Below are 21,238 nucleotides of genomic sequence, written 5' to 3'. Positions count from 1 at the left end.
ACATCTGAGGCTTCCCTGAATGGGGAACAGGCCAGGCAACTACAGCAGCTGGTGATATTCCTACTGGCTACTCTGCTGAAGAGAAGAGAGTGGAGACCAGAGGTTCTTTCTAGCAGAAGCAAATGTGGCCTTCAAAGAGCCCCAGACAAGAACCAAAGATGACATCACAGGTGGCTCAAGAAGAGAAAAGGATTTATTAGCCCACTTTCAGGACAGGGACCCAGGGGCAGTGGCTGGGTTTGGTGTTCTCACATTCAGAGGGAAGAAAAGGCAGCAGTGAAACCCGCCTGACTGCCTTCACTTGTTCAGACCTACACAGCTTTGTGCTCACAAAAACCGTCCTCTCCCCCTGCAGGGAGGACACAGGGCCCAGAGGCAGCGAATGGCTTAGCTTTACTCTCAGCCTTTACAGGCAGGGCTTGGGCTGGGCACCCTGGGCATCAGCCATTCTGTTCACAAGGAGTAAAACTTGGGTCTAGAAGAGGCGGGCAGCTGGGGCCTAGCAAGCCGTTCTGGAGGTCTGCTGCCCCCACCCCACAGCACGGGCGGCTCCTACTCCTTGATGCTTTGGGGAGATTTTAACTTTATTTATAAACAAGACAAAAATCCAAGCAGCATTAATTTAGGGGAACAAAAAATGGTTTTAAAAAAACCACAGAGGCAGGACAAGGAGATGGTGAGCATCCAGGAGAGCTGGAGGAGGAGGAAGCGCCAATATTCCCAAGCCAAATGTGCTTCTGCGTCTCTGCGGCCGGGGAAGCCCTTCCTTCCTGCTCCCTAGCTGGTGGCCAGACAGCAGAGGGGACGCCATAGTGACTTTAGGATGAGCCCTGGAGCCCTGTCAGGCCACCGACATGGGGAGGACCATGAATTTACCCCAATCAACCTCCCACCTTCACCATCACACAAGTGAAGAAGCTTTTAACTCTCCTGTCCAAAGTCCTCTGAGAATTTCTTCACTTTCAGGAGGTCGTCTGCATTCACGGTGGGCCGAGTGGTGGCCAAAGACCGGAGCATGTCCGACTGCAAAGACAAGCACCTGCAGGTGAGCGGAGCCGGGCTCTGGGGCCTCAGCCTCCCCGGTCAGCCCCATGCAGCCCAGGGTGGGAAGAGCCCTGCCTCCAAGGTCACTCCCAGGCCCAGTGCAGGACTCCCACTGCCTGGCTTCTGCCTGAATGCTTCCTGGGGCGGGACGCTCTTCCCTGCTGAGGCAGCTCGCGTCATTTCCAGACAGCCTACTTCCAGTTCAGAGATCTAAGTTCCCATCATCTCTTAACTTGCGTCAGAAGCCCTTTCTACCTGCATGCCCACCACACCAGGAACAGGGGCAGACACCTGCCTCACAGAACAGGCAAGACCACCAGCAAGACTCGGATAATGAGAGGTCAAGACTAGCCAGATGAGAGGCTGCGTGTGTAACTGCATCAAATCACACTGTGCTGACAGACATTACTGGTTCCTTCTGTGTAAAAAACAAGCTAAACCCATGGAATGAAGCAGTTATCACCTGGCCTTTACTCTTCTTGCTACTGCTAAGGCCTCCATCCTGGGTCCCTACTGAGTCTAATGGCAGGAGCCCCAGCTACCCAGAGCCCCATTCTTTATTTAAGAGGAGCCACAACAGCACAGGACAGAGAAGGGAAGAAGCTTACTTTTATTCTTGGACCCAAGCCCTTAATTTCCTGGGCTCTGTGGAGTCCTCTCTCCCAGCTGGCCACTTACCATGCAAACCACAGGCTCTAAGAGTTTGTCCCCAGGGACATCCATCCAGGTCATCTCCATGGCCCCTGGGTCGCCTGGTGAGCATGGGGTCAGGAGGTCGTCGATCATAATGCTAGGGTTGGTGCGGGAAGGGCCACAGACCTGAAACCAAATAGCTGTTTGACTGGCTGGAGGGACTGGCCTTCAGCCTTTGGGGAATGGGCAGGATGCCTTAGATTTCTGGGTCCTGGAGAGAAGGCAGTGGTTCAGTGTGAATGCACACCTGGGTTTCCAGATCATCAGTTTGAGGAAGGATGGGATCCTTCAAACTCTTGGGCTGGGTAGTCAGTGTGGCTCCAAGAGTGATTTCAGAGGTTCATGCCTGGCCTGCTACTCCAGCTACTGTTGTCCAGAATCTCAATCTGTGGCCCAAATGCCTTGTTATCTTCTTCTTCCTCTTCCTCATCAACTCCATCAAATCTCACCACAAATACAGTGATATCAAAAAATGTTTTTCCAACTGAAGGCTGCTTGCTCCATTGGCAACATTCCCCCAAGTATACCCAAGGCTCAATCCCTCACCTCCTTCAACTCCTCACTCAGTATCACCCAGCGTGGCTTCTCCTTTAAGAGAGCAACCTACCCACACCCTCTCCAAACCTGGAAACACCAGACCTCCCTCCCCCACTCCACTCCCCTCTCGTCACCCTCTAAGAAATGAGGCTCCTGGAGGGCAGGGGGTTTTGTCTGCTGTGGTTATGAGTGTCTCCCCAGCACGTAGAATAGCACCAGGCCCACAGTGGGACCCTTGGCGACACCTGACAGAGATCTGCCGTGTTAATGGAGTTCCTCCCCTTGGTGTGATTCTGTGCCCCACTCTTCAGACACGGAGCAGGGTGCACCAGGCGCACCAGCACAGTGCTGACTGCAGCGGTGGCAGAGGTGACAGTCACGGTGCCCTGTCCTGCAGCGTCACAAAATCTCAGATGGTCACCCTCACGCAAGAGGAACCACAGGGAAGGGGAGAGTAGGAGAGGCCCCAGCCCCTGGAGCCAGAGGGCTCACTGTGCACTTGCCCTTGGCTCCCCAGGAGACCCAAGATGTGTCACTGAGCAGCCAGGGAACTGGCACAGAAAGCCTATGTCGCCTTTCCCGTGCCACTTTCTAAGCAACTCCCCGCTAGCCTGCTCACCTTTTTGAAGTGTGTTGCTGACTGCACTTTCCTCACTGGCTGCATGAGGGAGTCCCGCACGATGATGCTGATGTCTGCGCCCGAGTAGCCCTCCGTCTTCCGGGCCAGCTCATGGATGTTGGCATCTGTGAGGTTGTGGGGAGTGCTCCCCAGGTGCAGCCGGAACATCTGGGCGCGGGCAGCCTCTTCTGGCAACGGGATGTAAATTCGCTTTTCAAACCTAGAGAGCCAAGCACACGGAGGGACTTGAGAGCGGATGGCGGGATGGTCTCGATGGAGAGGAATGGAGGGCCCTTCAGAAGGTGGCTTCACTAAGACCTTGCTCTGCAGACATGGAGAAGCCTCTGGAGAAACGGGGTCAGGCTGCACCCCCGCCGCCAGCAGCAGATTGACCGTGGCTGGAGACAGCCCTTAGCCCCAGGGACACTCACCTCCTCCTAATGGCGGAATCCAACACCCACGGGATGTTTGTGGCACCAAGGACGAGGGTCCCGTCGTTGTTACTCCCCACCCCTGCGGAGAAGGGAGATACGGACACCCACTCAACACCTGCGAGGAGCAGTCAGAAGCCGTGGGAAGGACTGCAGGGGCTCTGTGTCCTGATCTGGAGCCATCCCTGTGCCACCACCAGCAGGGCCCCGGCTGGCTTGGCTGGGGTGAAGCACCCAGCCCTGCTGGCTCGGAAGGGGCGGGGTGGCAGTGGGCAGGGCCACTGTCACTTCTCAAGGTCTCTGGTATTCCTTCTACCCTAAGTACAGTCAAATCCAGCTGCAGTTAAACAGTGAAGCCCCAGGCTGGCTTCAGTGGGACGAGAGCCAGCGAGGGGACCCGTAACTGGCACGCACCCTGCATCTGGACCAGGAATTCCGTTTTGATCCTTCGGGCAGCCTCACTCTCATTCTCGTTGCGGGATCCGCAGAGCGAATCCACCTCGTCGATGAAGATGATGGAGGGCTTGTGCTGCCTGGCCAGCTCAAACAGGTTCTTGACTAGCCTGTGAAGGGGAGGCACGGGGCTGGGGTCCCAGTCACCACCACCTCTCTCCTCTCGCCCTTCCTTCGGAGAGGCTGAGACTACAGAAAAAATGGTGGGAGCCAATTCTCTGGCAGCTCGGCGCCAAGAGGAAGAGTGACAGCATCAAATCCTGCAGCCCCACTCACTGGCTCTGGGCCGAGGACAAGTCACTCCCTTCCCCTCAGCCTCAGCATCCCCATCTGTGGTGACATGGAAGCCAGTGTGGGGAGTAAGTTACCTATACCCAGCCCCCAGTGGAGGATGCTCACTCGACACCCAGCTATCATTGCTGTGCCTTTCCCTTCCCTCACGACGACTCATCCTCCCAAGTTCTCTTCCAGTTTTCTCTGTGTCAGGACAGTCCCACCCAGCAAGCTAGCAAGATACCCCTCTCCTGGCTACTTGTCCCTGCCGCTCGACAGCAGCTCCTCTGGGAGGTGACTCCAAGGGCAGGGAAGTGGGGCCGCCAGCAGCGGCGGGGCTGCCTGCAGAGCAGAGCCTGGTGGCTGACTTACTTCTCACTCTCCCCCAACCACTTGGACATCAGGTCTGAGGAGGACACAGAGAAGAAGGTGGAGTTGTTGGCCTCTGTTGCCACTGCTTTGGCCAGGTAGGACTTCCCTGTGCCGGGGGGTCCAAAGAGCAGTATCCCCCGCCAAGGGGTCCGCTTGCCTACGGGAAAGAACAAACTGAAGTGAGCTTCCTTCAGACTGAGGGAAGGGAACAGAAAACAGCAGAGGGACCTTAGTCACACAATCAGAAATGAAAAGTTCTACAAGACAACTTTTTCTGGAGCAAAGGAGTAAAGGGAACTAAATTACCAGCTGAGAGCTTGGTCCCTGCCCTGGCTGATGACCCCCAAGACCTGGCAAAGTGACAGTAGCTGGCAATGTTTCCTGACCCTGCCTACCAGCGGGACAGTTGACTCAAAGTTCTAGTCACAAAAGTGTTTCTGACACTGGAGAGAAGCCAAGGAGTCGATGACCATGATGGGCAGGCCCTGCCTCCTCTCTCGACTGAGGCCACATGGAAAGGCCGGGAACCTTGCCCGCTAAGGACAAAGGGAGCCATGTGCCAGCTGGACACCTTCAGAGTGGGGTCCCTGAGCCAGTGCCCTCAGAAGCTTGGTATCTTTGCATCTGGCCCTAAAATAGTTCAACTGTTACCTGTGAACAAGTGTGGGAATTTAATTGGTAAAATGACAGCTTCTTTGAGGGCTTCCTTGGCCCCCTCCAGCCCAGCCACGTCATTCCACCGAATGTTGGGCTTTTCCATCACAACGGCACCTGCAAGAGGGAGGCAGAGCCTTCAACCTGGAGCCCGACCCACCAGGGGGTCCTTGCCATGCCCCCCTCCCATTGTCACAGACCCCAAGCCTCTTACCCATCAGCTGTTCTTGCAGTTTCTTTTTCTCTGGATTATCCCCTTCACTGTCACTATCACTGCTGAGAAAGAAGACAGAAAATGACAGGCTGGAGCATGAGGCAGTCGGCAAGGAGGCTCTCAGAAAGAGGCCAGGCTCCAGCCACCAGCAGGGTGCTAAAGAGATACCTTCCCTGCTCACCAGTGGTGACAGGCCGCAGACATGCACCCCGAGGAGGCTGGCACCACCCACCATCAATGCTCCCCTCTGGATCCTCCAGGAAACCTCTCATGACCCACCCTCGCTGCTTCACTGAGGGAACAAGAACAGAGATGCATATCCTCTCTAAAAGGCTGGTGAGGGACCTGTGCTGTGGCTGGACTTCAGGAGCAGCTGGGCAAGCACTTGGGGCTGTCACTGGCCTTCTGTACAGACTCAAAACCGGACAGCAAGTGGCCATGCCTCCAGGGCCAGTCTCTATTGGACATAAGTAATCTGCTATCCTTAAAACTTCCAGCCCTCCTGGAGACACTTGCCCTCCTGCCCCTTCCTGTACGTCTCCCACCATTGGGAATGGAAACACGGGCGTGTGCTCTCCACCCAGAAGCAGAGCCACCTGCCTCAGTGAGGCAGCTGACAAGCCACCCTCCTTCCTCCTGCTCCACGACCCTCCTGCCAGGCACCCTCCCCTCGACTCCAGGACACCACTGGCCTTTGTGCTCAAGCCACAGATGTGAGGTGAGAGGCTGTGGAGACAGCACTGGCTTTGGAGTCAGAAACAGAGGCCCCAGCTGTGGGCCTAGACTCCATCAAGGACCAGCTATGTGACCTCGGCCATCCCTAAACCTCTGATTCTGCTGCCGCCTGTGTTAGATGAAGATGATAAATCAGTAACAGCGGCTGACATTTACTCCCTCCTTCCTGCCCACCAGGCTCTCTTCTCAGGGCTTTACCTGCACCATCTCATTTGCTCCTTGGAGCACACTAGGAGGAAAGTCCCATTATTTTCCCCCAACGTGAAGGTCCATTAGGGTCATGGCACCTGCCCAAGGTCACATGGCCAGGAAGAAGCTGAGCTGGGTTGGAACCTGAGAGTCAACGGCTGGCTCCCCACCTTGCCCACAGCTTTTCCATACAGATCCAGTGAGACAGCATATGTGGGAGTATCTGTAGAGTGTCTGACAAAAGCAGCTACAGGCATTGTCACTATTATGAGTAGAATTCCCCAAAAGGAAGTGCCGTGGAATCCAAGGCAGCATCAGCACCAAGATGACAGTGACACAGGAAAAGGACACCAGCTCGTGGAGGCTCTGGTCCCGGCTGGGTCCTCCACTCCTCCGTACTCACCCCTTGCTCTCACTCTGATTCTCTTTGACTGGCTTCTTGCCATGCTTCTCTTTGTTTCGTAAATAATCCTTCAGCTTCTCCGCCCGGTCTAGGTACTGCATGCACTTGGCTCGAATGCTTTCCTTGGCTTTGTCGCTGTGTGCCTCATCTACAAAAGGGCAACCACGTCGGGGCCCCCGTGAGCCCCCGTGTGCCCTCCCTCCTCCCGTAGGAGCTCGGCGGCCAGGGAGGGCCCCAGGTGTGACTCACACTTGATAGCGTGCAGGAAATACTCCACAGCATGCTGGTAGAGCCGGAGCGCCTCCTCGTAATTCTTGGCTTTATCCTCTTCTGTGGCTTTTGTCACCAGATCAATGGCTTTCTGGAAAGGCAAAACATAACCCAGTGCTTCCCAAGAGATCCAGAAAGCCCTTGGGGTTCCAGGAAGCAGGAATATATTAATGAGAGATATTTCCAGGCCCGGGAATTTGTCAGTCGCAGACCTTTATGTTGGCCTACTTTTCCAACACCAACTAGAAAAGCCTTAAAAGGAAGCTTTAGTAGATAGCCATCCCTCTTCACAACATACTCATATAGTTAAAAGCAACTTCCTTCTCAGTCAAGCGGAAGCCTTATCAAATATCTCAGGTTCTGACTCAAAGGGAGAGCTCCCTTTCTAGTTCACGGCCTCAGGGGAAAGAGAAATAGACTCAGACTGAGAGCCTGCAACAGGGGAAACACTGGAACCAATCGATTGCTGTGTTGTTCAGCATAGAGGCCAGAAACTGCCCTTGACCTCGAGGGCCAGAGAAAGCCAGCCAGCTAGGAAAGTCCTTCATTGACCCTGAGAGATTTAAGAGATAGACTTAAAGGGATCTCTCCTTTTTTTCTACCGGCCCAACTCACTTCTCTAGGCTGAAAAGAAAAGACTTTCCCTAAAGTTGGTATCTAGGGTAGGGATGCTTAGACACATGGTTCCGTAGTCTGGTAGCTCCAGGAAGAATAGTGCTTGCTTACTCCGGAGGCATTTCTGTGCTGCCAATTGAGGGGAACAATCCTCTGGAACCGTCTCAGAACTTTGCGAGCATGTCATCATGGATCTCATACATCCTGAGGCCTGTGCTCTAGACTGAATGTGGCATGCCAGCTCTTTCAGGCAGCTGCCCCACACCTACATATCCAGTTTTAGAAACCATGGCTTCACCAACCCAGGAAGCATTACCAGAATTACCCTCTGCAAGCTGGTAACAGCACTAGACACCAGGCAGGCAGATCCCACTGTATACCCACAGTTCCATCCACAGCAAACAATAAGCCTCCTGACCAGCTCCTGGCAGGGACCAGGCATTTGTGCAGCCCTTTCTCTGTCTGAAAGTAACAAGTGTCAGAAAGACACAGAGAGTCCTACAGAACTAACAGACTGGGGTAGGTCAGACTAGGTTGATGTTAAATGAACTTCCCAGGTTGAGAGATGAGGAAAGGTGAGGGTTGGCTACTGCTCTCAAGCTTCCACTGCCTACACTAACTACAAGTAGATAAAGGCCAGGAGCCCTGAACCTTTCTGGACCATTAGCTTAAACACAAGCCTCACTTGTCTACTCTCTTCCTAGAGGCCCTTCACACAGACATGAAATGGGTCCTCGTCACCAGTGGCTTCCCGTCTCCAGAACATGCACCCCTAGCTCCTTGGACTTTTTCACTCTATACACTTTGCTTGGATCTTTCCTTCTGGTTCGTTCTTTCTTTCCTTCCTTCCTTCCTTGTTTGTTTTTTTCTTTTTTGAGGGGAGGAGTTCTGTCCTTTTGAAAGGGAGGTTCTGAACACTACTCCTTGTATGCTCTGCTTCCCATGTGGCAGAGCAGAACTCACCCCCTCCCTCCTTCTAGATACTCTATAAATTAATGCACCTAAGAGTACATTTGATTTTTCTGGCCGTAAACCGTAAATAGTTTTTCACATAAAAGAGGCCTCAGTTGCAGCTTGGAGACAGTTTTGCCTAACAGTAGAAAAAGGTGACAAGCAAAACTGCCAGCCCTGCCCCATCTCTAGTAACAGGTATGACAAAGGATGAGGATGTAATAAAGGTGTGCTAACAGAGGTGGCCAACTTTCTGTAAAGGACCAGGATGTAAATATTTCAGACTTTCCTGCCATACAATCTCTGGTGCAACTACTCAGTTCTGCCTTTGTCGCTCCAAAGCAGCTATAGACAATATGCAAACGAATGAGCAGGGATGTATTCCAATAAAACTTTATTTATAGACACTGAAATTCGAATATCATGATTTTCAGGTATCATGAACTATCTCTTTTTTCAGACACTTAAAAATGTGAAAAACTAAGACATTATGTTAAGTGAAAAAAGCCAGTCACACTGGCCCACATATTACAACTATGAATATACTAAAAAGCATTGAATTATACACTTTAAATGAATGAGTTTTATGGCATATGAGTTATATATTAATAAAACTTTTTTTTAAAAAGGAAAACGCATTTCTAGCTCACAAGCCATATAAACTGTCCAGGCAAGGTGGGATCTGCAGGCCATGTTTGTCAGCCCTTATTTTAACAGATCAGAGCTTCTGCTGGTGGATGGTGGGGTCTGATTTTGGACTCCACCAAATTCCTGGTCTAGTACCCCAATGTGTTCCATGCCTCTGTTCCCCTCTTTTCCTCCATGTCGAGTAACCATCACTCCCCTACCTCCAGGTACCGTCATCCTCATTCTCTGAATATCCGGCCAAATGCATCTTCTTCCATGATGTCTTGCCCAGTTCCCCAAAGCACTGTATCTGGCATCACTTACTGAGCATTTACCATGTAGCAGACACTGTGTTAAGGATGCTTTTCTTGAATTAATCTACAGCCATGATCACAACCACCCTACAAGTATTACCCGATTTTACTGACAGGAAACCCGAGATTCCAAGAGCAACTAACTAGCCCAAGGTCACATGCTACTGAGTGGCAGAGCCGAGATTCAAACTCAGGTCTGAGGCATGCACATGTTTGTTTTCTGGCCCAGAAAGGACTGGCAGCACCCGCAGGATGGGTCAGTCATGCATCCAGGTGGCGCCACCCCAGCACCACCCTAGCGATCCAGGGAATGAATGGTCTTTGGCCGAGAAGAGGAAATCAGAGGCCGAGGAAGGAGCAGGGGCTTGTTCGAAGGGAGGCAGGAGAAGGGAGAGTCAGCGGCCCGCCCGCGGGGTCGAGCTCCCCAGGTGTCGCCTGTGAGGCCTGGGTGAGCTGATGCCCACGGCGGCTCCGGGGCGCCGGCTACACATAGCGGCCTCGGGGCTCGGCCCAACCTCGGGGGCCAGGTGTTCTGGTCCGGAGGCGACCCTCGGCTCCAAGCGCGTGAACACAGAAACGGGCAGAGGCGACGACAGGACGGCGGGGCGGGGGCGCGAGGCCGGGACTCCGAGACGGCGGCCTTCCTCCCGCCTGCCCGCCCGCCCGCCCGCCCGCCGGCCCGCAGGCCCCGCCGCGCCTCCTTCAGCCTCTGCAAGCCGGGTCGGGCCGCGCCGAGGTACCTGGAGGGTTGACGTTGTCATTTCATCTCCTGTGTCCGCCCCACACCCCGCGGCGCTGCTGGCGGCCTCGGTCCGGCCCTGGGAGCCGAGGTGCTGGTCAGGCGCGGGGAGATCGGTGGGTCGGCGCTGGGCGCGGGTAGGGCGGCCGCTGGCAGCCGGAGCAGCGTCCGAGGGCGAGCGAGGAGCGCGGCCCAGAGCGGTCGGGCCCGAGCTGCGCGGCTTCCCCCTGGCGGCCACGACCGGCACTGCAGGGGCCGCTCCCCGCGGCCACCTGGCGGCGGGGGCGAGGCCCTGGGCGGAACAGTGGGACTGGCCGGGGCAGGGGGCGTGGCAGGGGCGTGGCTGGATTGGAGGGCCAAGGAGGCGGGGCCAGAGATAGAGCCGAGTGGAATCCTGAGTACTGCACCCGACTTCAAATAAAACAGCGGCGATAGCGCAGGTTTTACTTGCACAATAAAGCCTGACTTCCCAGAGATTTGGGTCACCGATATTTAATAGAGCGTAATAATAATATTTACCTTCTCTGCCTTTTGGGGAAAATGAATGAGCTAGCTAATGTAAACAGTGTACCCGAAGCTGTAGGCTCAGTCCCTGGTAACTGTGATGATGCCGGTGGCTCTGTCTAAAGCCAGTTTTGTTGTCCTTTGTAAATAATAACTCTACTTTTCTCCTCAGGAAAGTGATTTTTCTCAGACCTCTAAAGCAGGGGGCTCTACCCAGGTCAACTTCAGTGTAGCAGATTGGTTGTTCACATTAATTCAACCATGTTTAGTTAAATGTCCACTATATGTTAGTTTCTGAGGATACAGCGATGATCAAAACAGCTCTAGTAGGGGAGCCTACAGTTTGAGGAGAACAATGAAGTTCATCAGGAGGTAATAAACATGTTGAAGCTGGTGTGAGAAGGCCCATGTGCTATGTGAGCTTCTAAAGGGCAACCTGCCCCAGATAGGGAGTCAGGAAAGGCTCCTGTTTAAGTGGGGCTTTCTGGGATAAAGTGGGAAAGAGTACTCGAGGTTGATGAAACAGCCAATGCAAAGGCCACTGGTGGAATTTAAGAAGCTGGAAGGAGGCTCGGGTAGCCAGAGAGCAGAAAGTAAGTAGAAATCTGATGTGAACTGATGCTGGAGAGCTGGGCAGGGCCCAGGACATTGGCTATGGTAAAGATTTTGGATCTTAAGAGCAATGGGAAACTTTTTTTAAAATTGGATAGATGACTGTAGCGCTAGCATGGAGCACAGATTACAGGGATGGGCTGACTATTGCATATGAAGATATTGCTGTAGTCCAGAAGAGTGAGGGAAAGGCCCTGTTTCCAAATACAGTTACATTCTGAGGTGCTGGGGGTAGGGCTAAACATGTGAATTTGGGTGGGACACAATTCAGCCCATAGCAAGGGCTGGGTTTGAGATCCACTGGCTGTGTTCATCTTCCCTTTGTTCTGCCAACTCAGCTTTGACCTCTTGCTTAGCTTCTGTCTTCCATGAGCCTGCCGTCCAGATGCTGACCCAGCTTACGAGATAGAGCTGCCCAGAGGAAGCTCTGTCCCGAGCGGAGGCTTCTAATGGCAGGAAACCGAACTCCTCCCCACCCCCATCTCACTTGGTCACCCACTGTTTACTTTCTCCTTGGATGACAGCTTGAAAACTGGCTCTGAGCACCTTCAGTTTCGCAGTGGTGTTGCCACTGCTGGGGATGGAGGAGTAGGTGGAGGTGGGGAAAGGGGCATAAATGCACCAAACTTAAGTTATCTGTGGGCTGGCACATGGAGCATGTTTGGGCTTGATGATTCTGAATCGGATCAATCGCTTCATGTTCTAACTTTCTCACTAGAACAGAAATCAGACTCTCAGCTCCCACACTTTAGGTAAAGTCATTGACTTGCAAATACCCAATTCCATTTACTCTTTCTAGGTTGGATTCTGTTGATGCTGAGAATGTAACATTTGTAAACCCAAGCTTGGACCCAACTCTCCTTAGCCAGTACAACCTCCTAAAATCAGACTATACAAACTCCAGCTTATGGGGCTTGTGCTAAGAAGTGGCTTCTGAACAATTTATTAAGGAACCCCTTGGATGGGGGCAAGAACAGTGTGGAGGAGGAAGAACAAAAACTAGGTTCAAGTGAACATAATTTTGAAGAGGTAGGGCCAGGGCAAAATTTTGCTGAGATTATCACACAAACTGACTGATAACAATAAATGGAGCACAGATCTCTCTAATGTGATTCCTGAGGAACCATCTCCCTCCTCTGTGTGACTCAAAGTATGAAAAAGCTCAGAGTGATCCAATGATTAAGCTCCCAACACACAGGTCAGTGGTAGAACTAAAACAAAAACTTAAGTTTTCAAGAGTTTGGAGTTGCCCTAAATCTGCTTAAAAAATGGCATCTGAAGAGGCTGATGAGACGTGACAACCAGACGACGCAACATGTGGTATTAGACAGGATCCGGTGCTGGAAAGGAGACGTGGTTGGGATGACCGGCACCATTTGAATGGGGTCTGTGGATGCGTGGAAGTGTTGTACTAATGTTAGTTTCCTGATTGGGAGGGCTACAGGATGGCAATACAGGAGGGTGTCCTTGTGCTTGCAAAGTACACACTAGAGAATTTAAGGGTAATGAGCATCATGTCAGGAAAAGACAAATGTGGTAAAATGTTAACAGTTGACAAATTTGGGTGAAGGGGATGTAGGAGTTCTTTATACTGTTCTTAAAAGTTTCTTGTGGGTTTGAAACTATTTTAACATAAAAAAGTGAACAAAAAAATACAAGTCTAGAAGCAATTCTTTTATTTACAGTATAAAGGTTACAAAGGTATGTATGTATTTATATATATAATACCCTTAAGTTACAAATTTTCATTGTAATGTACAATGCTATATGTTGATGTGCAACTCAAGGGAAAGTGTTGTCTATGCATTATACTTAATACTTAAAGCTTTTTTATTATTAAGAACACAAATACTGCCCTGTTTTATGCCATGGGTTTTCATTTGGTAGTCTGGTGATGCCAGAAGATTTGAGACTTAGATTTTAAACAACACTTAAAAAGAAGCCTTGTTTAAATACAGGGTTCTAGAAAGAAGAAAAAACCAGAATATCACATACTTTTAATCCTTTGTATAAGCCGTATTCTAAGTCTTAATACAATAAAAATGAAAGTTGCGTAGGACACAATACATACAAGCAGGTATAATCAAAGTTTGCACAGATTAGCCAAAACAGGCCTTTCTGGGTAGTGGTTTGCCACATTATCTTCTAAAAGACCCCGGGTTGGGTACCAAAAGGGAAACAGATTCTTTGGGCACCGAGGTCCTATCTTACGGAACCCATCTAACAGGCTGTAAACATAACACTGAGTCCTAACTTAGAGAAAAACAATCTGAAGTTGGTTCTTATGACAGGGCAGATTTGCTTTAAGGAGTCAAGAGCATCACAAAGATCGATGATTGTGCCAAACCCAAAACTGAGTTTAAATCATTTCCTCTCCTTCAAATTCTATTAATTCACAAAACTGAGGTGAAAAATTGTAACTGACACCCACTTGAACAGGACTGAAATAGAACAAAAGCACGTCTTCCAACCTGGGAGGAACAGACACGTGACAATACTTATGTGCTGGTTACAATCATACACAATCATTAGCACCTGATTGTCAAAGGGTTGGTTTAAAGACAGATAATAAAGGCATGACCTAATGTGTGTGCAACTCCAGGACACTGAAAGCAAAGGGGAAGGAGCCCAGGAAACTGTGTTCCCCATGCTATTCCAAATACTGACAGCTCGGATACTTTCTGGGCAGGACAAAGGATGTGCCTGAGAGGCTGACTCTAGTGACAGATGGAAGGCATGCTGGATATAAAGGGATTATTACTGAATGAAAACTTTGGAAAACTCTCTAATTTTTTTAGGTGCCCCTTCTACTCAGTTTCAATGCCCGAGTATTCTAGAGTAAGTGGAATTTTGCTGAGTTTTAATCTCTCAGATGGAGAAACAGTGCATCTACCATGTGTATGGACTTACAGCAAATGAGATGTTTAAAGGCTGTAAATGTGGAAATGAATGGGTCAGCACAATCTAGAGAGGGGGTAGATGAAATATAACATTTATCTTTGTTGTTTATAGTTAAAAGAAGCATTTCTTTAAAAAGACTTTCCACTTTGGGCAGTAAAGCTTAATTTTTGTTGTTGTTGTGATTTATCCTATAGGATATTCTACACTGTTCTTCCCAACTAAAGTCTGATTTTACATTAAAAAAATTATGCATGATGAAAAGACCAACCCACTTAAATGTGCTTAGAGTTCCTTCATGCTGGCACAGACCAAAGATTGAATATCCTTTTAAATATTTTCCAGTTTGCCAGAGGGGCAGAACTGCAGATGTACTTTGGTAAAAATATGAAGTGGTTAGTTACTTAACTTCTGACTGATAAACAGACGGCATGGTGCCCCGGAGAAATAATGGATTATGTGCTACTTGAGGGCAGATGCTTTCTTTTGGACCCTTCAGAGTGCCTGTGAAGAACTGTACATTAATAAATGCTTATTAGATGAAAGAATACATGAGTTAATGTATCATTAACTAGGCTTGCAGTTTCAAAAATTTCTGTAGGGCCCCAGAGAACCTTTTGTCTATTTGTAAGAGACTTCTATCACTTTGGAAGAGGTGATAAAACAATTGCGTTCCCAGGGTGTATATGTGACTGGGCGAAAGAGGGACTCAAAAACTTGTGTTTGTGTCAATGGCATGGAAATAAGATTATTACAAAACTGAGTAAAGTACTTACAGGACTCAGAAGTTAGAAATCTACCAGAATACCTAACCTTACATTAAAATGAAGTATCATTTCTGTTATATCCTTTTAGTTTCAACCAGTCTATTTTGTGGCAATTTAAGGATTACAGTTTGTATGGTAGACTTTTGTTGAATACAGGCTAATGGAGAGCAAGCAATCATTTGCAAATGGCATATTTATGCATTACATCAGATGTAGATCGACTTTTAAAACCAGAATATACTTTGGTTCAGTCACCTGAAGTGGAAAGGAAGAGTAAGAGGTGACAAGAGATTAAGCTCAAGTTTATCAAGTTTATAAAAGAAGAAATCTTGTTGAAATATTTTTTTGAGTTAATACATAACCATTCTTCCAGTTGGCAGTTTAGCTAGTGCTGAAAAGAGATAAGAAGATAGATGTGTTCTATGTGTCTATTTATTGTACCTTACCTTAACTTGAAATTACCTTAACTTGAAATTATCTGCTAGATGTGTGTGTGTGCTCTTTAGAGAAAGGGTTTCAAATAAGCCACTTAAGTAGTCTATTACTAGTGTAAAATAAATTTCACTTAATATCATTATACTATAGGAATAGCTATATTGATCAAAAACACATAGTTTTGATACGTAACATAATTATTTAAGAATTGTCTATCATCATACATTTATTGAGTGTCTCTATGCCCAGCACAGTGAAAGAGCTTAAAAAGGTGGTGGTGGGGGGTGGGGAACTGCTGCTGTCAATTTTAAAGACAGTATTTAGAAAGTCAAAATAATTCTAGATTAGCAAGCAATTAAAATAGGAACACAAAGAGAGAATGGTAGAAGATGGCAGATTCCTCTACTTTCATCTAAAGGAGAAAAAAAAGCTACAATAACATTTAAAATATAAATGAAAGAGATTTCCAATCTCAAGGTGAGATATAATACCACCTGGCACATAATACACCTGATAGAGTTATACAAAATGAATGAATATGACTATAGTCACATTCAACTTTAAGCAGAATCCCAAATAAGTCTCTTTCCTTACACAGGTATGCAGATCTCAATATGCTTTGAGACCAAAGAGATCTGGCATTTTACTTCTTCATTGGGGATTGAAAAAAAAGACGACCTTGGGTTTTCTAACCAGCCATTTCATTCATGGCGTCAATGGTGGATGGCAGCGACATGGAAATGTATGCTGGATATTTGGATGGCTTAAATATTATGTACAATCAATAGCTTATAACCAGTGAAAATAATAAGAACATAATTTGCATAAGTGTCTAAGATACAAAAAAGCAGAGAAAGTGCTCAAGTCTACAGGTCTTCCCTGAAAGCTTCGAAAATGTTTAACTCTTTAACTAGGTAGGGCTTTTAATAGATTTTGCATAGCAGCTTGCAAGATAATTTGCATTTAAAATATGGAGATTCTTCCATGTTTTTGAAAACATATAAATTTATCCATATGTATATAGATTAAACAAGAAGACCTGGAGATTCTCACAAAATTAAAAAAAAAATCCATTATAACCTTTTCTCAAAAGTGGTCACACTTGTCCATCAAAACCACTTACAGTGAAATGTGTTTTTTCTGGGGAGAAACATAATCTTGTCCAGATTCCACACAGCTTAATTATTTTTTTTATAGAATAAACTTTGAAAAAAAGAAAATAATAAATTTTGGTTTATTAGCTAAGTGCATTTAATCAGATGAAAAAAGCTTTGTTACCATATTGTTTGGGGGGATAAATTAAGAAAACAATCAGTAACAACTTTAATCATTTTTGGTTAGAGAGATTTTTCCACATATAAAAATATAAGAAATAAATAATTCAATCTCTCCTGCCATGCAATAATTTTCAATAACAAAGTTGAGAGTACAGATGATAAAAACAGGCACTATAAGATATTACCAAGCCTAAAAAGTGCTAACACATGGCTTTAAAACAGGTGAATGACATTTAAAGTAATATTTTTGACTCCTGTACATGTCCCGATATTTAATCTGAAACTCTACTAGGTAGGTGCGTTTACAGTTACAACTACCTAATAAATACTGTATAAACATACATTAAAGTATTTCTTCATATAAAATGTCAGATACTAATTTCTAGGTAAGGTTTGTCTGATGACTTCAGGGAAGGACTCACCTTTTTCAGAAAAGGAATAACTGAGCCTTTTCTCCTTTGTTCCTCTTTTTTTTTTTCTTTTTTTTTTTTTTTTGCAGAGGAAGGGGAGAAGTTTTAGGAAACAGGGAGGAAGAATTTTCACACACCAGTTTGCTGCTCATAGGCATGTGTGGAATGTGGAGAAGACATCTAAGCCCTAGGTCCCGAGGGCGCAGGAAGTGGCCAGTGTAATGAGGGGACACCATCTGCAGTTTCTTTTCATTCGACATGTGGAAGCCCACCACATTCTCAATAATTTTCCTAATTCAAAATGAAAAAGAAATGAAAAGTCAGCTGTTCTAGAAAAGATGTGAAATATCAAAAATGCCCATTTTCAGTTATCATTTGAAAATAATTTGCCACCTTTTGGCATCTTAATACAAAATATCTATTTATCAAGGCTGTCCCATTCATAGAAATCTAGTACTTCATCTGTGGTGTGAAAATCCCACAAACACATTTGCTTGAAGAACAACCTGATCACCCATGATTACAAAGCTGTGATGTTAAACAAGCAGCGTAAGGGCTCGTGCTCTTGGGGGCGCTAGTGGTCAAAGGAAACTCCCCCATACACCTTCACTTCCCATCCAGACTCAAGAAATATTAGAAACGCTATGGACCTAGGTGCTATGACAGTTTAAGCTTGAGCAAAATGAGCTGAAATGCACACAATGCCTTACCTCTTCTGCCCAAATTTTAATCACACCTTTTTAACAGATCTTTTTCATGTAATGAATGAGCAGGGTGGCTCAGAAGTTTCCCCTAAAAATATTTTCATTGGCTTAACCTTTCACACTAACAGAAAACCTCAGCCAAATGGCTTTGCTGCAAAAGTCTGTGACTGCATCATTCAACTCCTCAGATTAATAATACTCTCACTGCGAAGAGTGTCTAACCTCCCTTACCTGAGGGCATTATGTGTTGAAATTCTGCTTCCAGATCTTCAAGATATTTTCTTTCTTCCCTGACTTGCAAACGTATCCAAACTTAGGTTTATGAATTTTCAAAACATAAAAAAAGCTCTTGAAAGACAATTCTAGTAGAGATTTCAATTTCTGGTTTTAAGTAGATCAGATAACTCATTTTGGGAACTATAGCTGGGGGAAGAACTGGTTTATGGGCAGAGGGAAGACAACAAGGTAACAATGTCTCGCTAGAATTCTCTCTGCTCGTGAGTCTGCTCTTCCTCATGTCCCACCTATCGGTTGGTTTCCACTTAAACCAAATAGCTCTTGTTTTGCATGTAGTACATTTGTGGGGTTTAGTTTTTGTTTTCAGTCTTTGGACTGCTCCTCCACTTCCATAGTGCTCATATCCTCTTACAGCATTACTGTTAAATCTAGTAAATGAGAACTATCACTCCTAGATCTTTCTTCAGAGAGTACAGAGAACATCCAAGTCAATATTACCTTTTCTTTCAGGTCTGGGGACTATGCTAACACTGACATTTTATACAGCTATTACACTATTTTAAATATTTTCAGATGTTTCTTCATAATTAGGAAAAAGAAGCTAAGTGTGATTCTCCAATGTCACAACATCAGCAATCTTACTGCTGCTATGTCCTAATGATGACATCTGGCAATGCTTAGCAAAGCCCCGGTAAGCCGTTCCATGGTCTCAGCACCCTGCCCATTGCAGGATGCATTGCTGAGCCAGCACTGAATTAGCAGCTGCTGACGCGTGCCACGGTGCTGCCACACAAGGAGAGGGCCAGGACCAGGATCCTGCACGGGCACACACAGCCCAAAGCCACTGACACAATGTTTGTGCTAAAGAGCTGGCTTCACTAACAAAGTGTACTCTAAACAAGCTGGCTTTCCAGGATTTATCTTTCTCAAAGCGATCTGCCAACTAGAAAAGATACCACACTAAGGAAACCCACCTCAAAACCTATTCCTCAAAACTAGGACAGATGATGTCCCTGGAATGGCAGTGATATCCAGTTATTCAAATAATGACTAATAGAGCTCCACTAACCCTAACCAAAGGCACATTTGGTAAGCAATAAAAAATGGCTTAGGCTAAAATGAGGATTTTCTTTTAAAAGAAATCTTATCCCCTGGCTCCTACCAAAGATAAAATCAGAAAATCCTAAAACAAGCAAAACTTTTCTTTCAAAGCAGTGGTTTCCAACTTGCTTTTCAACTTAGTTACCACTAGAAAGGAAGTGGAGAGCAAGGCAAATCAAATTTCACAAGTTCTAAATCTTAAGAGTTAGTGCCACTTATGAGTGGCAAAGCTTGTGATGTGGTGGGAAGTGATGGCCAGGGTGGGATGCAGGGAGAGCCAGGACAGACGAAGAACCCTTTGGTGATGCAATTCAAGGACTTCCTAGGGTGGAAGGAGTAAGTGAGGACAGTAAACTCCAACAAAGTGTATAACCTATCTGGAATGACCAGGAAGCACGGGCTACTGCAAACTAGCACCTGGGAAGAGACAACTGTCCTAAGCAAGAGGCCAAGGATAAGCCTGAAACAAATCCTACTGGAAGAAGAAGAAAAAAAAAAAAAAAAAAAAAAAAAAACCTCTTGGATGTTTGATTATGTCCAGAAAGAAAATCAATGAGCCACCCTTCTTAACAGGGGAAATAAACCTAATTACTTAGAAACCACATTAGGAAACTAGACAATAAATCAACAACTTCATTTTGGAGCTTATTAGAGTCCTAGGATTTCTGGCCAAGGTAGCTTGTGAAAGGCAGGCTCTTCTTTAAACATGGTTATAGTTCAGCAGTGATTTGCAAGTCCTTGTCAAGGCACTGTGCTGGAGGAGAGAGCAAAGAGCTTTCTTTTTGTGCTTTTTTTTTTTTTTTTTTGAGGTGGAAATACTTCTTATGACATTCAAGGCTCTTTACCGATTTTCTTTTTTTTTCTTTTTTTTTTTTTTTTGCTGCTGCTCATACAAGCAGTCCCATGCGAGTGACTTTTGCCGACAAGAATGTGTGCAACACAAATACGATCGGCTTTGGACAGGAGTGCAGATCCATGGTCTGTGGAGAAAAGACATTAATTACCACTACAACATACAGATGCTTTAATAAACAAACATGCAAAATAAACCAATTTGGATGTGATGTTCTACTTTTAGAAAAGAATTTGGATAAAGAATGTGCCAGATTTATGGCTACTCTTGAGGACTTAAAGCCACAAATGGATGAGTACTCTGAAGTAAGCTTATTCCATTTCATAGTTAGACACTACTGTGAGATTTCACATCCACAATTAGGATACTATTGGTGGTATACTAGATTCCACCATGCCAGGTAGGAAGAACTAAAAAGTAGAGGATGTAAAGGAAAGAGGAATATCCTATACAGAAGACATTAACTGTAAGTATATTTCCCAGGGAGAACCACAGTGAATTCAGCTGAAGTGTGACCATCTATGGGTATTATTTTTGATACCCCTTATTGGTTTGTGGCAGGAATGACAACTCTTGAGGCTAGTCAGAAGGGCTAGTTGTACCTTCCTAAACACAGGACTCTAATCTGGACAGGCCTCTAATCTCGACAGCTGACACCAGATGAACAGGCTTTTGACAAGGGCTGGTCCATGGCCTATCCATAGTTCCGTAAAGGCTCATCATTTAAAATAAGATTTCTTGCCATAGTTTTATCATTTGAACTACGTTATCTCTAAGATCTCTTTCAGTTCTAAAATTTCAGGACTCTGTTTTCCAAATGTACACCAATTGTGACTGTGTCAGTGGACTTAAGATTCCACATATAAGACTACTAGCTCAATACTGGTAGAAAGAAGAGGCATTACTTTGACTCCTTTATCACAATTTATGATTTCTGAAATACACTCAACACATTTCTCTAGTTCTCTAAGAGGAATCATGAACTCCTGTTGATGTTACCTTTAAAGGACAAGGAAGTAAAAAGAGATATGGCTGTATGGACATTATCGCTGTATCTTTTTTCTGATCAGCAGAATTTCTGTAGCAACCAAGTCACTCTATTACTTTTAACTCTTATCCCAACAAACTGCTGATAATAGCGATGGATAGAATTCATTTATTAAAGTTTGCCAGGTTTAGTATTTTATATCTTTTATTTGATAAAAGCCTGCTTCTTAAAAGGGCTATTTTTTCTTTCTAACATTCAAACAAAACTTTTTAAAAAGGGAATTGATTTCCTAATGTGGGGGAAACAAGAAACAAACAAA

At 46.4% G+C, this 21,238-nt stretch overlaps 2 protein-coding genes across 3 annotated transcripts in view; both read right to left on the bottom strand.

Moving 5' to 3' along the window:
• Positions 1–175: 175 nt before the first annotated feature.
• On the bottom strand, positions 176–10,315 carry VPS4A (vacuolar protein sorting 4 homolog A). 2 transcript variants are annotated; one of them, XM_032486633.1, is made up of 11 exons: positions 10,135–10,315; positions 6,867–6,978; positions 6,618–6,765; positions 5,291–5,349; positions 5,074–5,193; positions 4,423–4,579; positions 3,739–3,887; positions 3,325–3,406; positions 2,894–3,113; positions 1,723–1,863; positions 176–1,023 (listed from the first exon to the last, which is right to left on the bottom strand). In XM_032486633.1, exons 1-11 carry the CDS (start codon positions 10,153–10,155, stop codon positions 922–924), a joined length of 1,311 nt encoding a protein of 436 aa, XP_032342524.1. In that variant the 5' UTR covers positions 10,156–10,315; the 3' UTR covers positions 176–921. The 2 variants fall into 2 exon arrangements, with proteins under 2 accessions (XP_032342524.1, XP_032342523.1); XM_032486632.1 differs by having other exon boundaries at positions 5,291–5,352; positions 10,135–10,314.
• A 2,593-nt stretch (positions 10,316–12,908) lies between these two features.
• SNTB2 (syntrophin beta 2) overlaps positions 12,909–21,238 on the bottom strand; it is a 90,038-nt gene continuing 81,708 nt past the window's right edge. Inside the window, exon 7 of the mRNA XM_032486621.1 lies at positions 12,909–20,058. Coding sequence (XP_032342512.1) covers positions 19,966–20,058 — 93 coding nt within the window. The 3' untranslated portion in view covers positions 12,909–19,965. The remainder of the gene's footprint in view (positions 20,059–21,238) is intronic.

Source organism: Camelus ferus, chromosome 9 (genome assembly GCF_009834535.1).
Source record: "Camelus ferus isolate YT-003-E chromosome 9, BCGSAC_Cfer_1.0, whole genome shotgun sequence".
Taxonomy (NCBI): domain Eukaryota; kingdom Metazoa; phylum Chordata; class Mammalia; order Artiodactyla; family Camelidae; genus Camelus; species Camelus ferus.
The sequence above is the reverse complement of the archived record's forward strand: the minus strand, read 5'-3'. Positions and strand labels throughout refer to the sequence as shown.

Coding starts and splice junctions, on each gene's coding strand:
- VPS4A (XM_032486632.1), bottom strand. CDS start 10,155: ATGACAACGTCAACCCTCCAG. Junction 3,888..4,422: donor TGGTTGGGGGAGAGTGAGAA/GTAAGTCAGCCA, acceptor TCCCCTTCACAG/GCTAGTCAAGAACCTGTTTG. Junction 1,864..2,893: donor CAGCAACACACTTCAAAAAG/GTGAGCAGGCTA, acceptor ATTTGGTTTCAG/GTCTGTGGCCCTTCCCGCAC.